This window comes from Nothoprocta perdicaria, unplaced genomic scaffold (assembly GCF_003342845.1).
Source record: "Nothoprocta perdicaria isolate Ctin4 unplaced genomic scaffold, notPer1 scaffold_22, whole genome shotgun sequence".
Lineage (NCBI taxonomy): Eukaryota > Metazoa > Chordata > Aves > Tinamiformes > Tinamidae > Nothoprocta > Nothoprocta perdicaria.
In genome coordinates, this window is record NW_020455415.1 from 6,239,674 (window position 1) to 6,264,169 (window position 24,496).

Here is a 24,496-nt window from a genome sequence, read left to right on the forward strand (position 1 = left end):
GGAAACTTAACAAATATGTAGCTGGCCAACATAACTGTGGAACTTATTTAAAAACACTAAGTGTTTTTATAGAGTTTAGAGAGTTCACTGCAGTGGAGACCAGGTTTATGAATTAAACTATTTTTATAACTTCCACAGTTGCCAGAAATTTAACTTCTCCGTTCAGCTTTGCAGCATCATTATTGCTAATAAAGTATTTGCTTACTCAGTTATTCTGATTTTTACCTACGCAAATGTACTGAAATTACAATACTATATCTTACACAGCTAAGCAAAACCTGTCACAATTTCCTTGTCTCTTTTCCATTACTGATCCTCATTTAACTGGCTGTTACAGCAGCACTCATCAAGTTGGGACTGGAGGCAACTTTCTGCAGACCAAATGCCAGCGATGCTGGGGAAGCAGCCGGCACCAGAGCACTGCCCCTCGCTGCCTCGCTCGCTCCCAGCCTCCTTTACACCAAAACCCTTCAGGAAAGGAGCGTCCGAGTTGATTTACAGTTTTAGGTTGTGTTCTTATTTTTAACAGCTCCTCTGAAACACAAAACACTCTGYGTAAACTGTGAAAACTTGCATCGAAAACAACAACAACAAAAAAACCCACAGATTGCCATATAACACGTTAAAATGTTCGCAAGATGTTKTAAATGCCTTTGAAGAAAGGATACACCTTAAGAAATGATATTTCAGCAAAAGCAGAAAAAAATAGGCAGAACAAAATGGAACAAAATATCGATAGAGAAGGATGAGTGAGTTTATTCTACTACTCAATGTTTAGATTCACATGAAGATGAGATTTATAGCTAGGCTGGCCAGGAACACCACCATTTCATCAGATTTTGTTCTAATTTCTCATTTAATCATTTAGTGTACTACAGGAATAACTTGTTTTCTTTTATATGGGCAATTTTAGTCATCAAATACACCTACAGTCACAGGTAGAGGAATAAACCCCCAAACCCTAAAATAATGGACTACTGAGCTGACATAACGACTATTACAATCAGGTTACTGCCCTGTTTTCAGCACTGTCAGTTAAAAAATAACTATGAACTCATTTTAAGGACATTTATTTTAAATCTCTAACCAAATATGGGTAACATATTTGATGTTTTGATGATTGATACATATGAAAACAGACTTAAAATATACTGAATATAATGCAAGTGCTGAACAGTGATGTTAAATGTTGAAAGATGTGTATGTGTACACGTGGCATGTGTGTGTTTAAGGTATACAGAGCACAGGGGAATGGTTACAATTTTCTAGAGCTATAATAGAGAATGGTGCTCAGATTTCTAACATAATTAGGTTGAACAGCCTACAACAGCTTTATCCACATGGAAACAGAGCATGCCATGCTCTCTTCCTATTGAAAAAAACCCAGTGGATGCATGTGGAAGAAGTACTCACTGTATAATGAGAACGAAGCATAAATTGAGGGAACATATTAGGAGCCCAAACGGACAGGAGCATATAACAAATTAAAACTATACACCATTAAATCATCCCTAGCTCATAAAATGAAACTTGTAATAATCCATATAAAGTACATGTAATTAAGTGTACTATGCACACAAAGTCATAATACACACAGCAAAAAGGGATCACTGAAAGGTTTCTACAGCTTATAAACCATTAGCTGCAAACAAGAGAAATATATAAAAAGTAAAATGTCGGCAAGATTTGTTTTTTTTTAAACATGATTCATTTCCAAAGACAAAAGTTWCAGTAGTTTGGTGAGGGTTTTAAGGGTACATCAAATCTTTACAGTGACATTATGTGAAAATTGCATTTTACTGCATTTCACAGGAAAAAATAAGCCTCACCTGATCCAGGACAATGATTTCATCTGCATCAACTACTGTTGACAACCTGTGGGCAATGAAGACTGATGTTCGGTGCTTCACCATGTCCCTCATGGCACTGAGAATGTTCTGTAAGATGAAAATTAGACAAAAGCTTGCACATTCCTAGATTGTACGAAAAATAAAAATATTCAAAATATTTTAAATGACTGTWGAGAAATATCTCCAAAACTGCTACTTCCACACTAAGAAACAGCTAGGAGTATCTATAGAAGAAGCGAAGTTCCAGAAGGAACCACTTGTGGCTCCGACTGCATCCTCAAAATTACATATAGAAAAGCTTATATTCATAGAGCAGAGGAAAACAACATATATATCCCAAGGGGTGAAAAAAGGAAAGCGTTACTTGATTTCAAGAAAATATCCTTGAGCATTCAGAATCAAAGCAGTTAAGACCTGAAAATAATAATGACAGACTTCCCAAATGCACAGAGATTATAGGCAAAAAAATCACTTTAAAAACTATGCCAACGTGGAACACAAAGCTAAAAAATCCTGGAATCACTTCCTACACTTTTCCCGCTCCCCAAACCACATCCGGCTGCAAGCAGCACTAATTGGGAGTTTGTGCTTTCACTACATGAAGTGCCCATTTTGTTTTCCTGAAAAAAATGCTAAGCTTTGTCAAAGACATTCCGATTACCTGACATACTGAGAAGGACTCTGTTTTATTTGCTGTCTTAAAAATTCAGCCTTACTATGAAACTTTCAGCTTTGCTTATGGTTCTTGCAACATATACAGCAAAATGAAAAAATAAGTGTTATTGTGCAGAACTGTGTTAAGAACATTTCTGATCATATGAGGGAGCCCAGTTGGGAGCTGGGAATTATTATTTGAAAGCTGTACTATACAGATGTACAGTATGTACCTTAGCTCCTTCGCATCTGGAAAATGAAAGTAATTTAGTGATTACAGGTCAGCAAATTTGCTCAATGATCTGCATAAGTGAAGACAAACATACACAGAGCACTGGTTTTAGATGACATTAGTTTGTGAAATTATTGCTGGTGCTGAGAGTGTTGTGTTTAAGCAAAGATGCAGTTATGAAGCCTGATGCAGTTGCTGTGGTAGTGTCATGACATCCATGTCACAACACTCGGATGTTTCACAGCCCTCCCTGTGAAGGGAATACAAATTAACAGCAGTGCTGCAGGTTACGCCTACCTGATTTGCATCTCAGAAAGATGCTGCACAACGAACAAGGGCTTTTCTGTTCCACTTTATATCAAAATCATTTATGATACTAATTTTTAAATGAATAAAATGTGTTTGGTTCGCATCTAGTAAAGGGGATCATGGCCAATTATTTGCAACAGTTTCTAAACATGCATGTTTCATAGCGAATAGCACCTCAGGGTGGAAAACAGGCATCACCCCAAGAGACAGAACTAACATTCTTCCCTCTAGCTCAAGGCAGATGGGGCTCAGTATCTCTCACTCTGGCCTTTAGGAAAAGGGATTAGCCTTAGGATCACTTAACATTAATATTAAGAAAATACATTATAGCAATCAAGCAAAAAGAATAGGTTCTTTCTGAGAAGGAAAGAAGGAAAAAGTACTAGGATCAGACATCATCGCACCCCTTAAGATTTATATTTCTTTCTGCCAATTTACCTCTTCTGTAATTGAGTCTAAAGATGATGTGGCTTCATCATAGAGAAAAATAAGTGGCTCCTTTAGCATCGCTCTAGCGATTGCAACTCTTTGCTTTTCTCCTCCTGTATAAGGGGAGGGCAAGGGGAATGGAAGAGAAAACAAAGAAAAAAGAAGTTATAGTCCTGACTTGTAGGTTACTCTAAACTCAACAGTAGAGATGTTCATTCCTTAAGGCTTTTCAATACATGTCATAGTTACTAGTGATACAAGTCTGCAGGTAGGTTACAAAAGATACTGTACAGGTTGTTTCTCCAGGTAAATACAGTGATTCCAGATCATCATCTCTAAATGGGAAGGTGAACTATTTCACAGATGCTAAAGGTATTAAGAGCGAGGGGGGACAGTAACTCTTTCCACACACAAGGGAGGCTCGTGCTCTCCCACCTGCTCCCTGCGAGCTACGTCCCACGCGGCAAGGGCACCTTCCCCGCTGCCGCCTGCCCAGGCGGGCTCCGCGGCCGCAGCGGCCGCCTGCGTCGCACACAACTTGCACCTTCTCCTTCCCGTCTCGCCTGGAAATTCACCCAGCTTTCCACTGCTCTAAAGCCTGAATTAAGTGTCCAAAACTAACAGCTTTAACGAGTGAATTTCATTAAGAAATACAATTAGCCTGGCACTGAAATCATCTTCATTATGCAATGCGCTGCCTGCTGTTTTTTTGATATAAGTGGTTTCAGAATAGTTTCCTTCCTTCACAATTCTTACAGACAACTGATTTCCCCAAGAATAACTTATGACAAGTTTTATAGACAGGAACACAGGTGCATTTGAGGACTTTAAATCTGCTAAACATTTGGTATGAATGCAAACGTTTAACATTTGTGCGCCTGCTCTCCTGTGTTTGAGGCAAGACTTGGCAAGATTCTGTTTAACACCATCATGCTCTTATTAATGATCCGCTCCCATCAGGAGAGAACGTCCTCTAATAAACCATTTAAAAGGTTGATAATCTTGGTGCTCCTCAAGACTTAAACTATCTTCAGGGGAAAAGTCAGTAGTAACTCGGTTGAATAAATTGTGCAGCTCTGTTTTCATACACTCTCCCTCTCTCCTCCCTTCTTTAAAGTATGACCAAAGCTGGCAACTTGGCAACATCCCTGTTCGAAAGGCATGCACCAATATCAAAAATCCATGTTTTTTCCTTATATTTGCAGCACACAGACCCTTTTCCTGCTCATCCCAACCACACACAGGCCAGCAGCACTATAAGTGCATTGCCATTAGGGAGCCTTGTTCCTATTAAGATTCTTGGTAGTCGAGTAAAAAATTTAAGATCAGACAAAACTCCTAAAATATATTTTATAATGCTTTGTTCCAAGAATATGTACACTGTTCCTTTACTGGAAGAACAGAATCTTTAATATAGCAAGGGTGCAAATGCTGCATACAGAGAGGATCCAAATCATGCATTATTGATTAGATTAACCACTTGTTCCTCTCAGCAGATTTAAATAATCAGAGAAAAAGGGCCCCAAATTGAGACTGCAGTTACTTCTGGCATCTTGCACCACCGTCCACACGTCACTCTTGGTATCGTCACTGCCTTTCTCTGAGCCATCTTCCATGTCAGTGCTCCTCAAATCTTCATTTTTTTCCCCCAAAATGAATATAAAATGCCTCAACTTCCAGGAGAACCACTGAAATACACAAACCTTCCACTACCACCACCTTTATTTATTTATTTATTTATTTATTTGGAGGGAGGCATAAAGCTAAATCAAGCCAGGAAACAGGCGAGCGAGGCACAGGCTCAATCCACACACCGAGTGCTCCCAAATGCTTTTAAGATCAAGGGGTCCAACGTGAAACCTGTGCCCTGCCACTAGCACTGCTGACCAGAAGGTCTAAGCAATGTCCCAGTGTGTTTTGCTTTCTTGGAACAAGAGCAGGAATTTATTTTAAAGAACTCTGCAGCCACCAAATTCATCAGTGAATTAAATGGGAAAGTCTCATTAAGTGACTATGACTATTCCTTTCTATCTTGCATTATATATCCATTAAGAAAGAAAATCCAAAACCTTTAAATGCTCTAAGATGATAGGATAAAGATTTATCTAAAATAAAATATTTATGTACCTAATAATAATATATCCTTCAATCAATCAAAACAGGAATTTTGATTTTGTTTCATTCAATGTACATTTAATGCTAATCCTTGTGCTTTCTTTCAAAGTAATTTTAGCTTAAGACATTTAAGACTGAAAGTGCTTCAATGGAATCTAGCTACTACCTAAAATTATACTTAAAGATAAACTTGGCACTTTAAAAATCCTAAATTCACCATTAAAAAACAGAGAAAGAATAAGGCAAATGATTTAGACATTTCCCAGTTCCCAAATGATCTCTTATCTTACATTATCATCTCACATTACCTGCCACAAAAACAGTATTTGCTTTCAAGCATTATCTTCCCCATACTCCTCCAAAAAAAATGTGTGCAATTTTAATAGACATGGAAGGAGGAGTCATATGAGAAATATGGGTGCAGAGATAGACATCCAGGGAGGAAGAAGAAACTTAATTTTGTAAAACTGTAAAAAATGGTTTTGTAAAAAAAAAAAATAATAATAATTTTTTTTTTTTTTGGTTATTTTATTTTGGTAAAAAAGCTGATATGAGGTGGGTCTGCACTAGACAGGGTGCCTATTTGGCTATGAAGAAACTCAGAGAACCTAAACTCAGGATATTTTATTTCAGTATCAAAGCCGCTTTATATAAATCCACAATTTGTAGATATGCTGTCAAAGTTTATGCATTAAAAAATGAAAAAAAAGAAAAACATGCAAATTCAAAAGGAGAAGACCTGAAGGCACTTTTATGATGGAAAAACAAAAAAATCTCTATATTTCAGCAGTTAGAAGTCTAAATTTAAAGATCGAGATTCAGGAGGTCTCTGCATAGATAACTCTATACTGTCATACATAGAGTTCTCAGTGTTATTTATATGTATTTCACAAGCCAAATGTTTTACAGTAAGACTATTTTTGTTTAGATGTATTTATGTGCTTACCTATCACCTCATTGAACATCATCCCCTGCAAATACAACCCTTTAGATATCACGTCGACTTAAACTACAGTTTATTAATATTTAGCCCTGCACTTGTTACAATGAAAACGAGCTAAAGCAAGCGTAACCGATGAACAAACTCTACACTGAGCTAGCAAAAGGGATGCAAAGCACATGTGCACGTAAGGACCCACCTGAGAGCTTGAGTCCCCGTTCACCAACCTGCGTGTTGTAGCCATTGGGCATTCGAAGGATTGCCTCGTGGATTCCGGCCAGCTTYGCGACCGCGTACACCTCCTCCGGCGTCGCGCCGATATTGCCGTACAGCAGATTGTAATAGATGGTATTATGGAAGAGGACGGCATCCTGCAGGTAGAGAAAGGGCATCTTCAATTAGAAATTGTGCACACTGGTTCAAAATGCTGTCTCTGACCCTTGAAAGAAACCAGTACAAAATGGCTTGTATTTTTCCACAAATGTTTTGAGTATTTTGGGAATTTCCCCCCAAAATGAGAATGAGACGCTTTGTTGTGTGCTAAAGACACATTCATTCTTTTACAGTTTTGCTAACTCAAAGGTGATAATCAACGATAAATGTAAATCACTTCATGAGAAACAGCCTCCAGCTTCAAGGGGCTTAAACACATTTCAAGAATTAGATCTATACAACGCACATAAAAAATCGGTAGTACTTCCTGAGAAAATTAAGGACAGTGACTTTCAAGGAGCTAGACAGTATCACTGCATTACAACCAGCTCCTACAGAACCACAATGCAAGAATATAAAAAGCTACCATCACAAAGGGCTATCTGGGGAAAGTGAAACACTTCAATACCTGGGGTACAACTCCTATTGCCTTTCTCAGACTTTCCAAACTGACATCTTGAATGTTCTGTCCAGCAACATAAATATTTCCATGCTGAGGTTCATAGAAACGAAATAATAATCTCACAATTGTGCTTTTCCTGAAACAGAAAGAGAATTGAAGCAACCATTAAATCCTTAGGTTATCATCTGCAAATCTCCAGTCAAAACACTGACATCACGGACGAAAGAAATAAAAAAACAAAATGCAAGAACAAGCTCATTTACAAAAACGCCAATCAATGATGCAGAATTTTGCATGTAGTCCATTTACCCACCCTGACCCACTACCTCCTACAATGGCCACTTTCTTTCCTGCAGGGACTTCAAAAGACACTCCAGCAAGGACTTTCTGCCCCTCAAGGTATTCAAAATGCACATTATCAAAGGCGATGGCAGCAGTCTGTGGTGTGATCTGCAGGGGTGGAGCCAGCTCTTTGTCCTATTAAAAGAAGAGTGCCACTTTATATGCTGCCCAGAAAGTATTGCAAGCAGTTCAACAAGCTAAACAGTSCATTTCCTAACTCAGAAAAAGGCAAATAGACACTCTAGCTTGGATATGTTGAAAATAATCATGACCATCCACACAGGTAAAATTGATTTAATCATCCTTTTTCCCAAAGACAAAAATTTCTGCTGTAAACATTCCGCTTCACAACTCCTGCAGTAATAAATTCTGCATCATTAATTACAAATAAAAAAAAATTAAGCACAAGGTATGAATGCTTAAATAAAAACCTCAGTACAAACAGTTTCTTTGAAGCAACTTATGCTCTCACTAAAAGGTTCTGCAAGAAAAAGGCAGCAGCCATTGCACTAACTGCACTTAAAGAGGATGCTAAACAGCATCCTTAGACAGTAACCCTTTCTTGAACAGCAGTTAAACCTGAACAGCATCAGAGTAAAACAGCAGCATTGCTAAAAACAGACTCATTAAACATGCAAATACTTAAGGAAAATAAGCTACTACTTACTTTAATTCTAGTATCTACACTGAGAAGTGTAAACAAGGTATTCATATCTATAAGCGCTTGTCTTGTCTCTCTGTACACTGTTCCCAGGAAGTTTAGGGGCAGAGAAAGCTGGAACAGCAATCCATTGACCATCACGAGATCTCCAACTGACAGGCTCCCTTAAGGCAAAATGAGTGAGAAAAACAGACTTTAAGGATAGGTCTTGTTATGAAGCAGAAAAAAATGAAAAAAAGTTTACTTTCCATTAAAGCACTTCTAAAMCCAAAAGTTTAAGCAGTAAACAAAATACATTCTAAAGGATTGGATTTTAGCTGGAAAGGTATCTGAAAGGTATAGCCATGTTTATATGGATTTCACTAATAAAGATAATACTTGAAAAATAAGTAGCATATTAAAAATTCACAGAAAATAATACTATTGCTATAAACTACAAACATAAAGGGTCCTAAAAAAATGAGACACATGGGGAAAAGAAGAAACAATACACGAAAACAAGCAAATGCAAAAAGCAAGCATTCTGAACCTTAAGAACTATAAGCAAATCCAAATACTCAGATACATCATGAGCAAGAGCGAGGGCTTCCTCTACTCTCTAACACAGAGCTGCTCATACACATTGTGGGAACCCCTGGGCAGCTTTACATCAAATACATGGATCAAGAAACAACTTGCGACGTGAMACACTAGCTAAAGGCAAGCGCTAAGCCAGTTCAACTGAAACAGGTCAGGAAAGGTGATTTAAAGCCACACTTCCAGTGTCCTGCTCAAGGGACAGGCTAAATATTCTGAAGAAAAGTGTTAAACTGCGGCTAGTGACTTACCCCTCCACTCTTGCCTGTCTTAGCCTCACTTAGCAAAAGCAAATGCAGACATGAGAGAGATAACATGATAAAAAGGATGTACTCCAAACCAATTTGGATGCTATYGAAGGGCTTAAATATCAATAAGAAAAAACGTACAATGCATAGTATAGATGAATTAAGGTAAAAGAGAATCTATTTTAGCTTACATACAGAGCATTACCTGCAACAATGCCCTGGCTAGCAAGCACCATGATGGCTGTTAAGCCAATGCTAAATATAGCACTTTGCCCAAAATTCAGCAGAGCTAAAGTAGAGGTAGTCTTCAGGGAGGCATTTTCATAGGTCTTCAAGAATCCATCATACCGTTGGGCTTCATATTTTTCATTATTGAAATACTGTAATACACACAGAAATAATAAATGTCACACTCAATACACAAAACTGTATTTAACTTGTTATAAAATTTAGTAGAACACTACATGCACAGACACACACACCTGCCTTCAATACTTCCAACAACTAAAGAACAAAAATGATCAAAGACCAATATATGATGGCAAAACTAYTAAGAGACAAAACACAGCACTTTCTGCATAAGTAAAGGAAGCGATACAGAAATCCCTACCATGCTTATAATGTAGCAACACACTGGGGGTCTCTCTTGCAAAACTTCTACCTAATTGATGTCTAGCCCTCAAATGAAGCTACCACTCTATACTGGAAAGAAGCAAAAGTTACTGCCCTCTATCTACCAGAAGCACTTTGTTGCTCTGAGGATGCCAAGGTCTRCTTCTCATACAATCTCTCCTTCTGGGTAGAGACTGCATATCTTTCCAACTATAGCTCTGCAATTAACAGAAGCATAAAATCAGCATGATGCTGGGTAAATTCAAAGCTGTCCACGGGAATTTTTAGTAGCAGCTGTAAAAGGACAAGGAGACACCCGTGAGCACTGAAAAAAGAGTGCTACAGAGAGCAACAGGCACAATCTCTGCAGAAGAGTACTCTTTACATTCAGAAGATAATTTTTGCAGACAAATGAAGAGATTTCTCTCCAAGCCTAGGTTTGCATTTTGCAGAAACTAAAGGTCAAGACCATCCAGTCATGACGGAAGCTTCTCGCTGTTTACCAACAAATAGGATTTTTCAAGCCCAAATGATTTTCACGCTACAGTGTTTATACTCTCTGAGAGAACAGTGCTTTCCAAACCATGCTATTGTTTGAAACACATAGCAGTACAAAAGAGGAACCTTATGACTCACTTTGCTGAGGCTGGGAGATGCAAGACAAGGCAGGGGCAAGTAAGGCAAAGAGCCTAGCAGTACAGAGCAGTCTTACCTTCACAGTCTCATAATTTAGCAGCGAGTCAATTGCAGCATTACCTGCATCATTATCTGCTTTGTTCATTTCGATTCGAAACTTAGTCCTGGAAAAGGAAGGTTTAAGAGAGGTGTGAGGTGGGCGGAGGGGGCGCGGCACACAGCCGCGGGGATCCAGGCGGGTCTTCAAAACCCGCCTGGRTGCCACCCTGTGCCACATGCTCTAGGTGTGCCTGCTTGAGTGGGGAAGGTTGGACTACACGATCTCTAGAGGTCCCTTCCAACCTTGAATATCCTGTGATTCTGTGATGCCTCACCTCCACTGCGTGACTCCGATGGTGAAGGCCGCGTACGCTCCGAGCGTCCCCAGGGTGACCAGGGCAAACTCTGCGCCACACTTGTAATACTGCAGGATGGAGGGGAAACACAGTCATAATAACATTCAAAATTTTCTGTTTTCTCAAATTTATGACACCGTAGCCTAGAGGGACAAACTGGGAAGGTCCCTCTCAACACATCCCTTGCACTTAACAGTTCAAACATCATCGGAAGCTTAGCAGGAAAGGAACCAGGAGAAGAGCAAAGGCAGAACAGAGATAAGAGATAAGCAGAGATAACCAAGAGCGAGTGTCTAACACCATACAGGAAAAGGTATGTTGCTGTTATCAAAAACAAATATTTGTGCATATGATTGTGGGGAGATTTTAAAAGAAAGATGTAGCCTGGGGGCAAACAAACAGGAAGGGATCTCACTATTTCAGGGCACATCAGGACTGAAAGTCCAAAGAAAAATTAAGGTATCATGGCCTGGCAGTGGCTAACCAGCTTGATTTGCAACTGCCAAAGGTTAAAAAAATTAATCAAATACCAAAAAGATTTTTAACATGTATTCTTAAGTTTACATTTGATTAAGTCTCTCAAAAGAGAACAAAACAAGATTCTTGCTTCTAATTTAGTATAAGCTTCACAAGTGAGATTTAAATTTGGCATATCCTTATTTCAAAGATAGTAAATTAAGATAATAATTTACTAAAATAATAAGCTGATCATCACTCTCTCCTCTCAGCATGCTGATAGGTAACACTTCTGGACATTAACATCTTTCATTTTTGATATCTACCCAGATAGATTTGATACTTGCATTCAAAGTTTGTTTTTATGAGTTCATTTTTTCCAACAATGCTAAAGAAACACATTAAAAACTACCTACATAAACACGACTGCCTGCAGACACGTACTAACCACAGAAGTAATTTAAAATAAGCAGATTTAAAATGAATAACTGAAAACTAAGAATTGTTCTCCTTCGGAGCAGTTACTTTCACAACAACCAACTAGCAAGTTCAATGTCTGCTTAGACTTTGGCACAAAGAATTTCAGTTCATTACTCCCCAAAGAGACCGCTGCAACTCATGAAAACCCCACACGTACCAGAATCCCACTGACTAGCGCCACCTCAAACATGGTAGGTCCCAGATTAAATACTAGAGCGCTAAGGACAAAGCTGATGCCTCTCGTTCCTCTGTCGATGGTTTTTGACAGGGCTCCTGTTTGCCTGCTCAGGTGGAAAGCCAAGTCCAGGTTGTGAAGATGCAGGAAAACATTCTTTGCTATCCTCCTGATCGAATTCTGAGCGACTTTCCCGAACACTGCATTTCGAGCTTCGTTAAATAACGCTGCCCCAGCTCTTGAGATACCATCTAAAAAAGCATTAGAAGAATTGAGTTTTTTTCCCCACTTGCCTTCTTGCATGAAATTACTACATTAGATTCATTCTTCACGTATTTTCAACATTTTTACTTCAAAGGTGATTGATTTCATTTACCCAAAATTTTACACTCTGCATTTATAAACAATGTACACACATTTCCAAGTCTCTCTTACACCTACTTGGTGCGCAGGTTAAAAGTTATAAGTGAGAAGTGTTTCTATACRCATTACTTCATTTTATAACTGGAACACTAGAGTCAAGGTCACAAGACACTGGAAACGGATGCCAGCAGAGAGATCTTAAAGAATAAATGTCCCCGTGCTTCACAGTACAGAGCTCTGCTGTCCCACTATCTTCCCAGGGAAGGTCAACCCCCATCGCGGGATCCCGAAATCCCACTTACAGCCGATGAGAACAGCAGTTGCCACCGTTGCGACCGTATTGGGTGCATCACTGAGGTTCAGCATGTTTCCAGACATCTGGTTGAGGTTGTCTACTGCATATTTAAACATGAAAGGTACCAATATATTCATGGCCTAAAACCATAAGAACACCAATTAGTGAGGATGCATTAAAAGGCATATCTGCGCAGCAGGAATATATTTTCCCGAAATAGTCACACTATTATATTTAGTTCTTCACCACTAAGAGCTGGTGCTCTTGATTTCAAGACAAAATTTTCTGCTTTGGGGGCTGCAGGGTAGTGTGTGTGTGTGTGTGTGTGTGTGTGTGTGTGTGTGTGTGTGTGTGTGTGTGTGTGTGTGTCTCTCCCCGCCATAGGCTCCTTTTCAGTACCAGCTTCCATCCTACCCAAACTGGGCACTGCAAAATGGCCTGAACCAAATCTGAGCATTCACCAGAGGAGTGGCAAAGCTGGGCAACACGAAGAGCACACACTGCACAACACAGTTACAACAGCACTAAGTTTTGTTGCCATTACATGTTGCCTCCTCTTTTCTATACTGGCAACAGCTACTACACGCACACACACACACACCACAAACAAAACACACTGTGAGTCAGTCAACAACAATAAAAAAAGCTCTAGTGAAGCCAAAGGGAAAGAAGGTTAATTTATTAAAATAAACATTAACTTTATATCTACATGAACCTTAACATTTGGCAGTTTGGCACAAATGGCTTACTACAAAGTCTACAASACATTCTGAATAACATGAGCATTCCAATAAAATATCAAAAGCCTATCCATAAGCTAAATATATGATATGTCACTAGATGCTTTGTAAGGCAGCATCAACACTCAAGCACAGCACCCCAGACAGGGGCATTTCCTCTACAATGCTAGGAGGAAGAAAATTTGCTATGTAAATAAATCAATTWTAGGACTTTTCATGCACATTTCTTAAACTGTAACATAAAAAAAATAATCTGAAAGCTTAAAAGAAAGCAAACAAAAAAGCCCACAGAAATCTAGGGTCATTAATGTTCCTTGATTACACCATTCAATAAAAACAAGTAAAGAAAAACTCGACAAGTAAATATAAATTTCAATTAACAGAATTCATCAATTAAAATCCTTGTGGGTGAACAATGAGTTATTTTACATAACAAGAAAACAAAAGTCAAAGCAGGTTCACAAAGATATTTCAGCTCTATCAGACATTGCGTGTCTTGTATTTGAAGTGCATTTAGGGACCCAGTCAGAGATGGAAGCCCATTTAAAGAGACAACTGTGTAAATTAACTGGATCAAGAGTAAACTAAGTTTAAAGTGGAAAAAAAACGTAATTTGATCACTTTAGTAACAACTAAATTTGGAAGACAGGTTTTTAGTACTTATAACAAAAGAAATCCTGGCCGAGTATCAAAAATACTCAGTATTACATGGCACAAAAAATTACAGTTATTAATGGAAGACATAGATACTTCACTATGAGGGAAAAGTTTCTGGAAATCCTAAATTTTTAAACTATAGAATTTTAATAAATCCCAGTAAATGTATTTCCTCAATTGGACAGGGAAAGAGGGTTTTTTTTTTTTTAAGAATCATTTAAACTATGGACAAAATTTTTAATGCAAATGAGGAAGGAATCCTCCTTCGCCCTTTCTTGCTGTCTTTCTCCCCTAAAGAGATCCTAATAGCAATCGGTGGCCACCCGCTCCGTGCAGCAGAAGCCGGGCAGTTTCCCGAGGCGGCCGCTGAGATTGGAGAGCAGCAGGGTGAGATTATTATCGGTTAGCTTGGGGCTGGAGAAAGACACCAGCTGAAAGATCAGGCCCTGCTTCCAATGTGCTCTTTTGAAAACGTATCCAATGCAAGGCTCAGTGTCACTCAGCAACATTCACTCCCTTGAATAGAGCAGAATGGTGGAAAAAAAAAAAATAAAGACCCAAAGTTGGCTTTATCTGCACAAAGCCGACAAACACCACCAAAGCAGCTGTACACTGTAATGACTGATAACTTCAATTATACACAATAGAAGAACAGATCTCTCTTGTTACCTGCTTAAACTTTAAGCATAAAGCCCCACAAAGAACTCAGGATGCATTTGTAGAGATTCAGCATCCCGGCAAACCTCCCCTCCTTTCCCCAGTGTAATAAAAAAAAGCCTGCAATTCCCATCAGAGTTACTGAAACTGGTATTTTTTTTCGTAGCATTTTGTTCTTAATAAAAGAGAATATACGAGCACCTGTTCTAGTGATGACCAACATGACAAAGAGCAGGTTTTCCTGGGAGAGCCTACTCAGTAGAAAATAAGAGCATTGTAATGCAGATTGTCTTGATTTGCTGCACATTCTCACAAATCCCTCTGCAGGGATTTTACTCTTCGGTAGACTATGCTACACTACAGGTAGTTTAGAAATAGAACTATAGATATATTTTAAAGTCCATTTAAAGAAAAGAGACGTACTCTTTAAACTGCAGTTCTCCACTCTCAATTAATTTTACTGGCAACAGCCTACAATTTTGCAGAAATGTCTCCTTTCACATCAATATAATTCTACCCAATAGAGTTTTAAATGAAATTTAAAGCCTGGTCTCAGGTTATAGTAGATCTGGCTCCTGGAGGGTGAAGCTTGAATAAGAACAAGGCAGCATGGTGTTGCATTTCATTAGTAATCAACACAGTCTGCCTTCCAGTCATTAAAAAAGTTAATCTTACAAAGTTTATAGCAAGAGATACGAGAGCCCATTATTAGAAGCAGGCCTTTCCTGCGCAATTTGTTAAGTCAATGAGATCACATTCATATTAATGGCAACAAAATTTCAGCCTTCTGCACAAACTCACAGCTATCTCTTTAGCAGCCTATACGAGCCTATATGAGCCGGCACAAATTCAAAGCTTGAAGCACACACAGGTACTCTATAAATAAAATCAACCAGGCAAAATATCTTAATAGTCTTATGCAGTATATATGTTTCAATTTCCCTCCTCCTCCTCATGCCTCAAAGCTGAAGAACAATTCCTCTATTAAAAGACTCTTAATATAAATTTATACATTTTCTTGTAACTTTCACTTAATAACTACCCTTACCTGAATTTATTGTTAAGCATAAGCAAATACAACACGTGAAGCCATCCCAGCTCAACTGTGCACATTCAACAGCATAATATACATCATGTTTCAATGGGTTTAAACATTTCTAAAATAATTGCACTATTTCAGGCTGACAATGCATCATTTCGATTCCCAGGTGGGACAGCACCACTTTTAGGGCAAGCTGGGCTCTTTCATCTTGCACTTCCCAGTATTTCATGTTTAATAAAGATGACAAACTAGTGACGGGCTGAGTACCCAGCACGATAAAACTGAGCTGCAGTGAAGTCTTCTTTAGTCAGTAACTTAATGAAAACCATTAAGATGAAGGTGACTGAATTCATCCGGGCAGTACAAAAGGGCACCTCCACACACATCCTGCAATGACTCCATTTGTGGGTGAATGAACAGCAAATTCCATCCCCTTCAGACACCAGGATCCTAGAAGAGCTACAAAATACAGCCCAAAGGGAGGAAGGAGCCTCTAGCTTAATGAAATCACAGATTTTATAAAATTGCAGATTTCATGTAATTTGAAATCACAGATAATCTGAAATGTAATTTCTGCAAAAATAATTAAATAAACCTTAAATTGAGAAATATCTCTCACCTGAGACCTCCCTCCAAAACTAAGAGGGTTTCTAAAGGTTTAGCGAACTTGCCTAATTCCATCTAATTATCAGAAGGGCTCAAGCACAAGGACTATATGCACCTACTTAACTGATTAGACAGAAACCATTATCTTTACACACTGACAAAATTTCTAATGCAACACCCGTGTCTCACCTTTTTACTCAAACAATTTCTTCTGAAGCTTACAGAATTAACCATCAGTAGAAATGCAGATAGCCTGAAAGATCTCTCCTCGTGAATAACACATACTTGGTCCATGACCAAAAAGGCCAGGAATGCTACAGACTGTCAGATGTGACAAGAAATTGTCATATTCATGGGTCTACACTAGTCCTAAGGGAGCCAGAGCCCTTTTCCTTCTTGTGTCACATAAGAAAAAGGGAAGAGGAAAAAAAGTTTCACAATATATATCCCAGTAGAGATGGCAAAAAAATGGGAGGGGGAAGGTGCAAGAAAAGACGGGTATCTAAAACCTGTGAAGGTTAATCTGTGTCTGAAAACATAGATAATGTCTTGTGTACTGCTTTCACCTGTCTCCTTGTTGCATCTTTCAGATCATGTAAGTCTAGATAGGCTATAAATATTTAAGATAAAAATTTAAAGCATGTCATAATACAATAAATCTTCCAGGGAAGAGAGACCTTACTAACCCAGGAGCTGACTCCCTCCTGTCAGCTCCTAGTCATAAAAAGCTACACAAACAGTTCACTTTGAAGGCTAACAATATTTCTAGCAGTTATGTGTAGACAGGAAGGAACCAAAAATCACAATAATTTGTTCAATGACAGGCAACGGGGCCCCGCAAAAGGAGTCAAGACAGATTATAACTGCAGGCTCTTCAGGAGCTACAAAACACAAACTAGCTTTTGTTTCAAAATTGAATTTTATTTAACTGGAAGACTGAAAGAAAAATAAGAAACTATCCCACAAGCAGCAGACCTAGGAGGTACAGTCTGCAGGTGCTTTGTATTTAGTGAGTAAGTCAGCCCATGTGAAACAGGGTGGAGACTCAACATTTCTTCCCACAGCTGGGAATTTCATTGCCCACCTCTCTTCTCCATCCTGTGGATCCTCTTCAGGTTTCTTACAGCAAAAACTGAACTCACCTTCCAGTTTCTCTCCCTCTCAGTCACTGCTTGGATCTTTTTCTTCTAACTGGAAACCTGGCTTCATAAATACAGACGTGCACAACCCCACCAAATTCTTTTGTCAGATTCAAATTAAACCGGCCAAAAGGCTTTAAAAAGTATTTCTTCGGGGGAAGAATTAGTAGCAGGCACCGTGATCATGTAATTTTCCTTGCAAATCCCTGAAGAACAGGTTATAAAAAGCCAAACTACGGACGTAAACCTCTCAGATACAGACAAGTACATAATGAAGAAAGCAAATCAGGAGAGAATTGCAGAGAGAGGAAAAACACACGTGCATTTTTGTGCCAACACAACCATATCTCAATCTACTTTAAAAAACTGCTTGTGTGGTATGGCAAGTATGTTGCAATTAATCTCATGAGCAGTCAGAACAAAGCACTCTCAAATGAGAAAATGAGGAAAATGCACAGGGTTACACATGGTCTAGGCAAGTTATTGTTAAGTTATTAAACTGCTGGGTTTAATTTTCTGTAGGGCAAAGTGATCTTTAGCTTACCCTGGAACAAAACCAGATGATCAGGGCTCAGAGATATGATGGAATTAAAACAGCTCTGCAACAAACTACTGTGTATCACTTCTCCTGCAATAACTAAATGCCTGATTAGAAGGTATAAAACATGAAGCAATTTAAGGAAACTTAGTCCAGTGGGCAAAGCACAGCTGACGAGTGGTAACTTGTTAAAGGGCAGTTGCTCAATAAAGTTTGAGTTTTAACATGGGTTTGTAACAATAAAAGCAAAACAAGATTAGCAAAGGACAGCTAGAAGACATATACATAACCTTCTGCCCCAGCCTGTACAATATATATTCCATAGAGTGCTAGCTGTATGTTTTCCCAGTTAAATTTTGTTTGTTAAAACAGCAGAGAAAAATGCATATTTTGGTAAACATCTCCTAAAGTCTGGTTAGAGCTCCACAGCTTTCCTGCTCTCCTTCCTAGAGGCTGCTCTGGATATTGCACAGAACCTGAAGTGGGAAAACAAAGAAGCATTTACATTATATATCCCAGTAAAGGAGATAAAAAAATGCAAGGGGGAAGTGCAAGAAGAAAATCCAGATACTGCATGGAAGCAGAAAAATTGAGAATGAGAGATCCATGCATGCAGTTACTTCCCCAGAGAAAATGCAAATAAATGGCACTTTTATTGCAGGCAGGCGGAAGCATGTCTCTCAATAGAAAAACTCAGTTTTATACCAAATGTACAGCTTGCATTTTGACCAGCTGTAGTTCTGTCCTTGCATAACATGATTGCAACGATGAAACGTCACTAAAAGAAATGCCACCAAACAATTATTTCCAAGTCTGAAGCCACAGAAAGCCCTAACTGGCTGTCTACCAGGTACTAAGTATCTGCAGGTGACTTGTGTGACTGAGAATAAAAACTACCCTGTTGATGGCGGTACTTAACAGAAATTTAAACAGAAATTATTTACTCTGGAGAAAAAAGTTTGAGCATCATCACTTTGTTCTCCTAGTCTGAGCAAAAATAAACAATATTCATGAAGCCAATGATGGGCAGAAACATTCCCCAAGCAAATCAGGTTTCCTGGTAAGCTCAGGTGACCCTACATATTTGTAAAACCATACACAGATGGACATTTAATAGAAGAACTCCCTAATGCAGAGCTGTGCACAAGGCAGGCATGCTGGCTATCAATTTTATTTTCTCTGCATGCCAGAAAGCTGTCTAGAACATTATCACATTTCCTAAAAGCAAGGTACTATGCTGCCACAGGCAGGATCTGACTCCGGATTAACTTTCTTCTTCATATTCACACATACATAACGTGAGAGAAAGGAGAAAAAGACAAAAGAAGTTCCTAGCGTCTGCATTTTGAACAGACAGTTTCCCCAGATAATTTAAGGGAAATTCAAAACATTGCTGCACATCTTGCCTAGGCATACCAAAACGGTGTATTTAAAAAGTTTACTTGCACATATCTTGTACATTCTGCATATTGCCAGCTGAATTATCAGCATCCTCCTGAGAAGCAGCACCAAACAGACTATCTACTGGAGGCAGTCTCAGCTAGTGAAAGCACTGCACACCAGTAGATTGGCCTTCCCTTCTCTGCTCCAATAGATGAACCCAGTTCCCTTCCACATTCTCCTCCTTTTATCACCTCCACAGTTAAGTTTGTTTCTTCCCTCTCTTTTCATAACTGGACAGTGTTGCTGAATGCTGATAAGGAAACACAGCGCAACTAGCCTGGAGTGTCAAAACTCGTTGCTAAGTAGGATCTGCTTTAGTTCACCCCAGCAAAAGCCTAATACTGGCCTAGTGTATAGTAAAAACTCATACCAAAAAGGAAGTCAGTTCACCTATCTCAATAAGTGAACATTTGCTCCCAACACTTTTTTTTTAAAAGCAAAATGTTTTGTGCACAATGTTCACATTGAACAAATTTGCATCATATACTCCATTAAGCTGTGAAAAGCTTTTTCATGCCTATGTCCTTCCAAGAAACTAGTAAATATTAATTCATTGCAGGCAAGAGTGCAACATATGATCAAGCAGAGGTAAGAGTAATCCTCATTCATAATAAAAAGACTACACATGAAAGAAAAATGAGTTGAACAGAAGCACGGTTCAATACATAAGTAAAAAATTATGAAGCTTTCATATTATGACACCAGAAGAGAACCTGAACCACTAAAAATTCCACTGCCATCTCACACAGCTGGAATCACTGGAGCTGAAATGCCTTTTTCAATGGGGTGGCAAGAGYTGTGAGTGCACAGGACCACACTGCTTAACGGTGTAGCTGAAAATGGCCACAGAGCCTTGGAGAAGTCCTGTTTGACAAGCACAGATCTCTGCACAGATCTATGTGCAGACCAGTTGTGTCTCATATTTATCCCTCTCATAGTTTACAAATCTCTCATAAAATGGGTTAAATAGTAATGAAAAATATCCTGGTCTAAACTGCGAGCAATGCAAATCACACATCTGACCTTCAGGATCTCCCCAGTCACACACATGAATATCACGGGCATAAACACATATTTGCTTTTTAAAACATACATATTTGTAATGCTATATGGGAATACAGTATATAGAAAGCAATCAAAACATTTTAAGACCTTTATATATAAAAAAGTTGCTCCTTTCAAGAACTCCAACCACCACAGTGCAATGGAGTAGCTGCTCTTACCTTTGCACTTGCTAAAAACCCCAGAGAGATGGCTACTCTGGCGCGCAGATCCGGCCTGTCCTTGGGCCACACGTAAGACAACATTGCTCGGACAATCTTTTTGGCATCTATCTCTTTCAGCTGTTGGGAATAAAATGTAAAGTCACCTCATTACAAAGAGGCTCCAGAAACATAAACATCAAATTGTGAGAAGCAAAACAACGGTATAAATAAAAGCAAGTTTTACACATCAGGATCATTTTAGGTATTGTATGATGGGCAAAAGAAGCTGCAATTCAGTGTTCAAGACTGACACTGCCTATTAAAATATTAAGCTATAAGTTTTTAGTGTTACATTATGACAGGTGCTTAAATCAGATGAATTGTTCTTAATTCACATGGCCTCAGGAGTGCAAGTATAGCTGTAAACAGAACAGAGAAAGAGACACACTTCATCACAGTTGAAATATGTCATAAAACAAATAAACCCCTTCCTTTTCATCTCCAAGATTTTTGTGCAAAATGAAAGGGTTTGGTTTTCTTATGAAGCTGCTTTAGCTATAGGAAAAAAAAAATCTGAAATAAAAATCAGCATTCAAAGAAATATATATCATAAGCATTGTAACAACTCAAATCTCTGAAACTACAGTTTCTAGGTGAATTTTTTTCTAGGTGAAATTCTAGGKGAAGTTTTTTTCAAGTCACTTTAAAACACATAATTTAGCTGCATTACTACAAATTCAAGCATTTCCAATACTCRGTTTCAGTGAGTTTAGTCAGTTTATTCCATTTACACAGAAGAGACAAAAACTGTTACTTTGTCCATGATATTCAGGAGGAGTCTTTCAAAAGGCTTACCAARAAGTTAAGATAACAGGCAAGAAAACCATTCTACTTGGCTTAATTGGGCAAGAAGTGTCACCACTTCACTGGGCAGAAATGGCTCTGGCATTGGGTGAGGAAGATGCTCTTCAGTGTAATGTACCTGAATGCTTAAGGGGTTAGACTCCATTTAACACGGAGTCTATTTTCCTTCCCTAACCTCAAGCTTCCTTCTACGTGAGACCACAACTCAGATGACAAGTCTGAAAAGTATCTATGCCTTTGCAGAAGTAAAGAAATAATGCATTTTTATGTGTAGAGATGTATCATTTTAAAAGCTTCACGGGATGTGTTTCAATAAACTCCAAGGCTATATATACACACTATGTGAAGCCCACACCATGCTATCCAACAGAGAACAGCAGAACGGGCAGCATTACACAGCAGAAGTATCGACAGCTCCGTTTTCTGTGTTGGACACCCTTGGATAATCTTGAGTGACATGAAGGTTATCTAAAGCTGAAGGGAGGCCAGCAACTAGCAGCTAATCTTTCCATTTCAGACCATATTTTGTTGGCGTGAAGGGCAGGTGGAAGAGAAAGTTAGTCTATACCTTCTTAAGATGACTTTTCCTAACAGAAGTCAATGCAAAGTCCAAGTTCTTTACAGTATTTTTTAATGTCCCCTCACTAGTCTGTAAGGGTCCCTCGTCATTTGGAGAACTGTACAAAATAGAATAAAAATGAATCTCCAATTTGAAAAGATTGGGGAAACTACAAGTGAAGCCAGACCTACAAACTGAAGCTTTTAAAAGCATAGAAAAATTCACCTCATTGTTTCAAGTCACAGCTTCAAAGACAAAAGGATAAGAAATACTGTATATATTTTGTCAACAGCAATATATTTGAGCATTACAAAGTATAAGCTCATTTTGGCTGACTTTTAAAAAAGCAGATATATGGATTTTTTCCTATGTGAGCAGAGGGCACAGAATAATATTTCTCTGTTGTGCCCTACCCATTCAGGAGATGGAGGATACACGAATCCCTCCTTCTGAGCTAAGCATATGCATAAATAGCTTCATGTTCAAACATTTAGAAAATACCTTTGATCTCCACTTACAGGCTAACAGGAAGAGGAAAAAAATGGTATCGCATTAACACAAAGCTACGAGTGCAATCCCAGCCATTCTAATTATATGTTGCTATTGGCTAGTCAGACTTTGCCCAGAAAAGCCATTAGAAAGAAAGCGACATATTAGCTGCAAACAAGGAATTCATCTCGGCTCCTCCGTGGCTCTGAACAGGGCTCAGGAAAAAAAGGARAAGTCAGAAAGCAGCCAGTCGTTTGCCAAAGGGACAAGACAAAATATCAAAGGAGGCACAAAATGCCCATTACATCAAAGTTTACCATGAAATAAGCGTTGTTACTGTGATACAGAAACTCGAGTTTAAAATGCTTTCAGTATGCAAATGGCAGCGTTGAAAATTAAAATGATCTGTTCAATGGGCTCCAGATCCTTGATTTGATTCTCTATAACATATGGAAAGGTTAAGACACAGGTGATTGTTTCATCTCCTTTCAAGTGACAGTTAGATTCTTTATTTTCTTTCAAGTCTCATCTCTACAGAAATGGACAAAATGGAAGGAAAAATACAACACAGCAGGTAGCAGTGAAGAAAAGGATTTTTTTCCCCCCACTCTCTCCTCTTTTCAGACTCATCCTGCTTTTAAAACACCCTACCACACACTGCAGATGAAGGAGGACCTTCCTGCATCCATGTGCATGTCAACTGTCAGTGCTCATGAGGGAAAGAACATCCCATTCTGGCCCAGAGTCCTTGCTCAGGGAGCTACATCACCCCAGTGCTGTGCTAGCCCAGGCTGCCTTACATGCGCACAAGCTTATCCTGCAAACCACTAGCATTTTGCTGCTGCCTTTCTCCCCCTTGCTTTTTCCTCCCCACCTTCTTGCTCCAGAGCTCGAGAAACACCCTGATGAATGGCTTCAGCTTACAAAACAGGCTGAAAACTTCTCAGCAACTTCTCAGGAGTCAGATTAATCTGTAAATTTGGTAGCATGAGGAAAAAGCACGAGGAAAAGAGCACAAACTCTCCTCTTTGGCAGCAGCAGGCACTTAYATCATCTCAGCTCATGATACGCAGTTCGCTCCATGTGAAGCAGTATTAGTTGTTCACCAAGGCGAGCACCAAACCCCCTTCAGCCAGTGTCAGATTCCGCAGTTTTTTATTCCTGACTCTTCTCTGTACAAAACACTATCGTGCACAATAAACAAGCTCAAGATGGTCAACGGTATTCTTCTCCATTTCAGGCCTCAGCACATTAGCCACTGTGGCAAGTAAAAGGGCTTACACAGATGTGCAAGATTCTTCTCTAGCCTCTTGCAAAATGAAGATAACCTTGTGACCCTTCCTATTCCCTGCTCATCCTCAGCGGTCATTCCTGCACCCTCTCAAGCTGTCACAGAGTGGCCACCTAAAACACCTGCCCCAAAGTCRGATTCCAGAATGAAAACGCTGCTTTGTCAAAAGTGTTTGAAAAAAGACACATGTGTAGTAGAGCTGACACATACACCAGCTGCAGCCTCCCTAAAAGCATGAGCCTAGGAAAAAAATTCCCACACGGTAATTTGGGCGCCAGCACTTCCATGCACCAAACATAATTGCAAACTGTCACCACCGAAGCCATTACCAACCAAATTTCAGAGCCCATTAGGAGCTCTATTACGAGTGTAAGGACTGCACTCATAGCATCAGATTTCCTTCCCTTCATTTTTGCCCCAAAACTCTTGGCTTTTGCACCTGCTGTTGCTGTTTTTATCTCTCTTCATGCATTTCACTTCTACATCTAATTCTTACTGCTTTCTCCTGGACAATGTGGAACAGCCAATATTTGTTTAGCTAGGCAATATCCATAATTAACAATTTCCTGTATTAACTGCATTACAGTTWACACAATTGCAATAATTTTATTGGAATAAAAAAGCCAGAGGACTGGCTTAAAGAGGAATAGCTACAAACGTTGC

The 24,496-nt window shown here is 39.0% G+C and overlaps 1 protein-coding gene across 2 annotated transcripts in view; it reads right to left on the minus strand.

Moving 5' to 3' along the window:
- Positions 1-24,496, minus strand: part of ABCB7 (ATP binding cassette subfamily B member 7) — a 31,564-nt gene that overhangs the window by 4,511 nt on the left and 2,557 nt on the right. Inside the window, exons 1-13 of one of the 2 annotated variants that reach the window (XM_026038922.1) lie at positions 21,116-21,119; positions 20,649-20,768; positions 12,611-12,743; positions 11,928-12,196; positions 10,814-10,902; positions 10,516-10,603; positions 9,397-9,571; positions 8,374-8,531; positions 7,678-7,841; positions 7,371-7,500; positions 6,729-6,900; positions 3,484-3,587; positions 1,830-1,937 (exon numbers count right to left, since the gene is read on the minus strand). In XM_026038922.1, the coding sequence (XP_025894707.1) occupies positions 1,830-1,937; positions 3,484-3,587; positions 6,729-6,900; positions 7,371-7,500; positions 7,678-7,841; positions 8,374-8,531; positions 9,397-9,571; positions 10,516-10,603; positions 10,814-10,902; positions 11,928-12,196; positions 12,611-12,743; positions 20,649-20,732 (1,674 nt within the window). In that variant the 5' untranslated portion in view covers positions 20,733-20,768; positions 21,116-21,119. Of the gene's footprint in view, positions 1-1,829; positions 1,938-3,483; positions 3,588-6,728; positions 6,901-7,370; positions 7,501-7,677; positions 7,842-8,373; positions 8,532-9,396; positions 9,572-10,515; positions 10,604-10,813; positions 10,903-11,927; positions 12,197-12,610; positions 12,744-20,648; positions 20,769-21,115; positions 21,120-24,496 lie in introns of those variants that run through there. The other variant, XM_026038923.1, reaches the window with a different exon arrangement.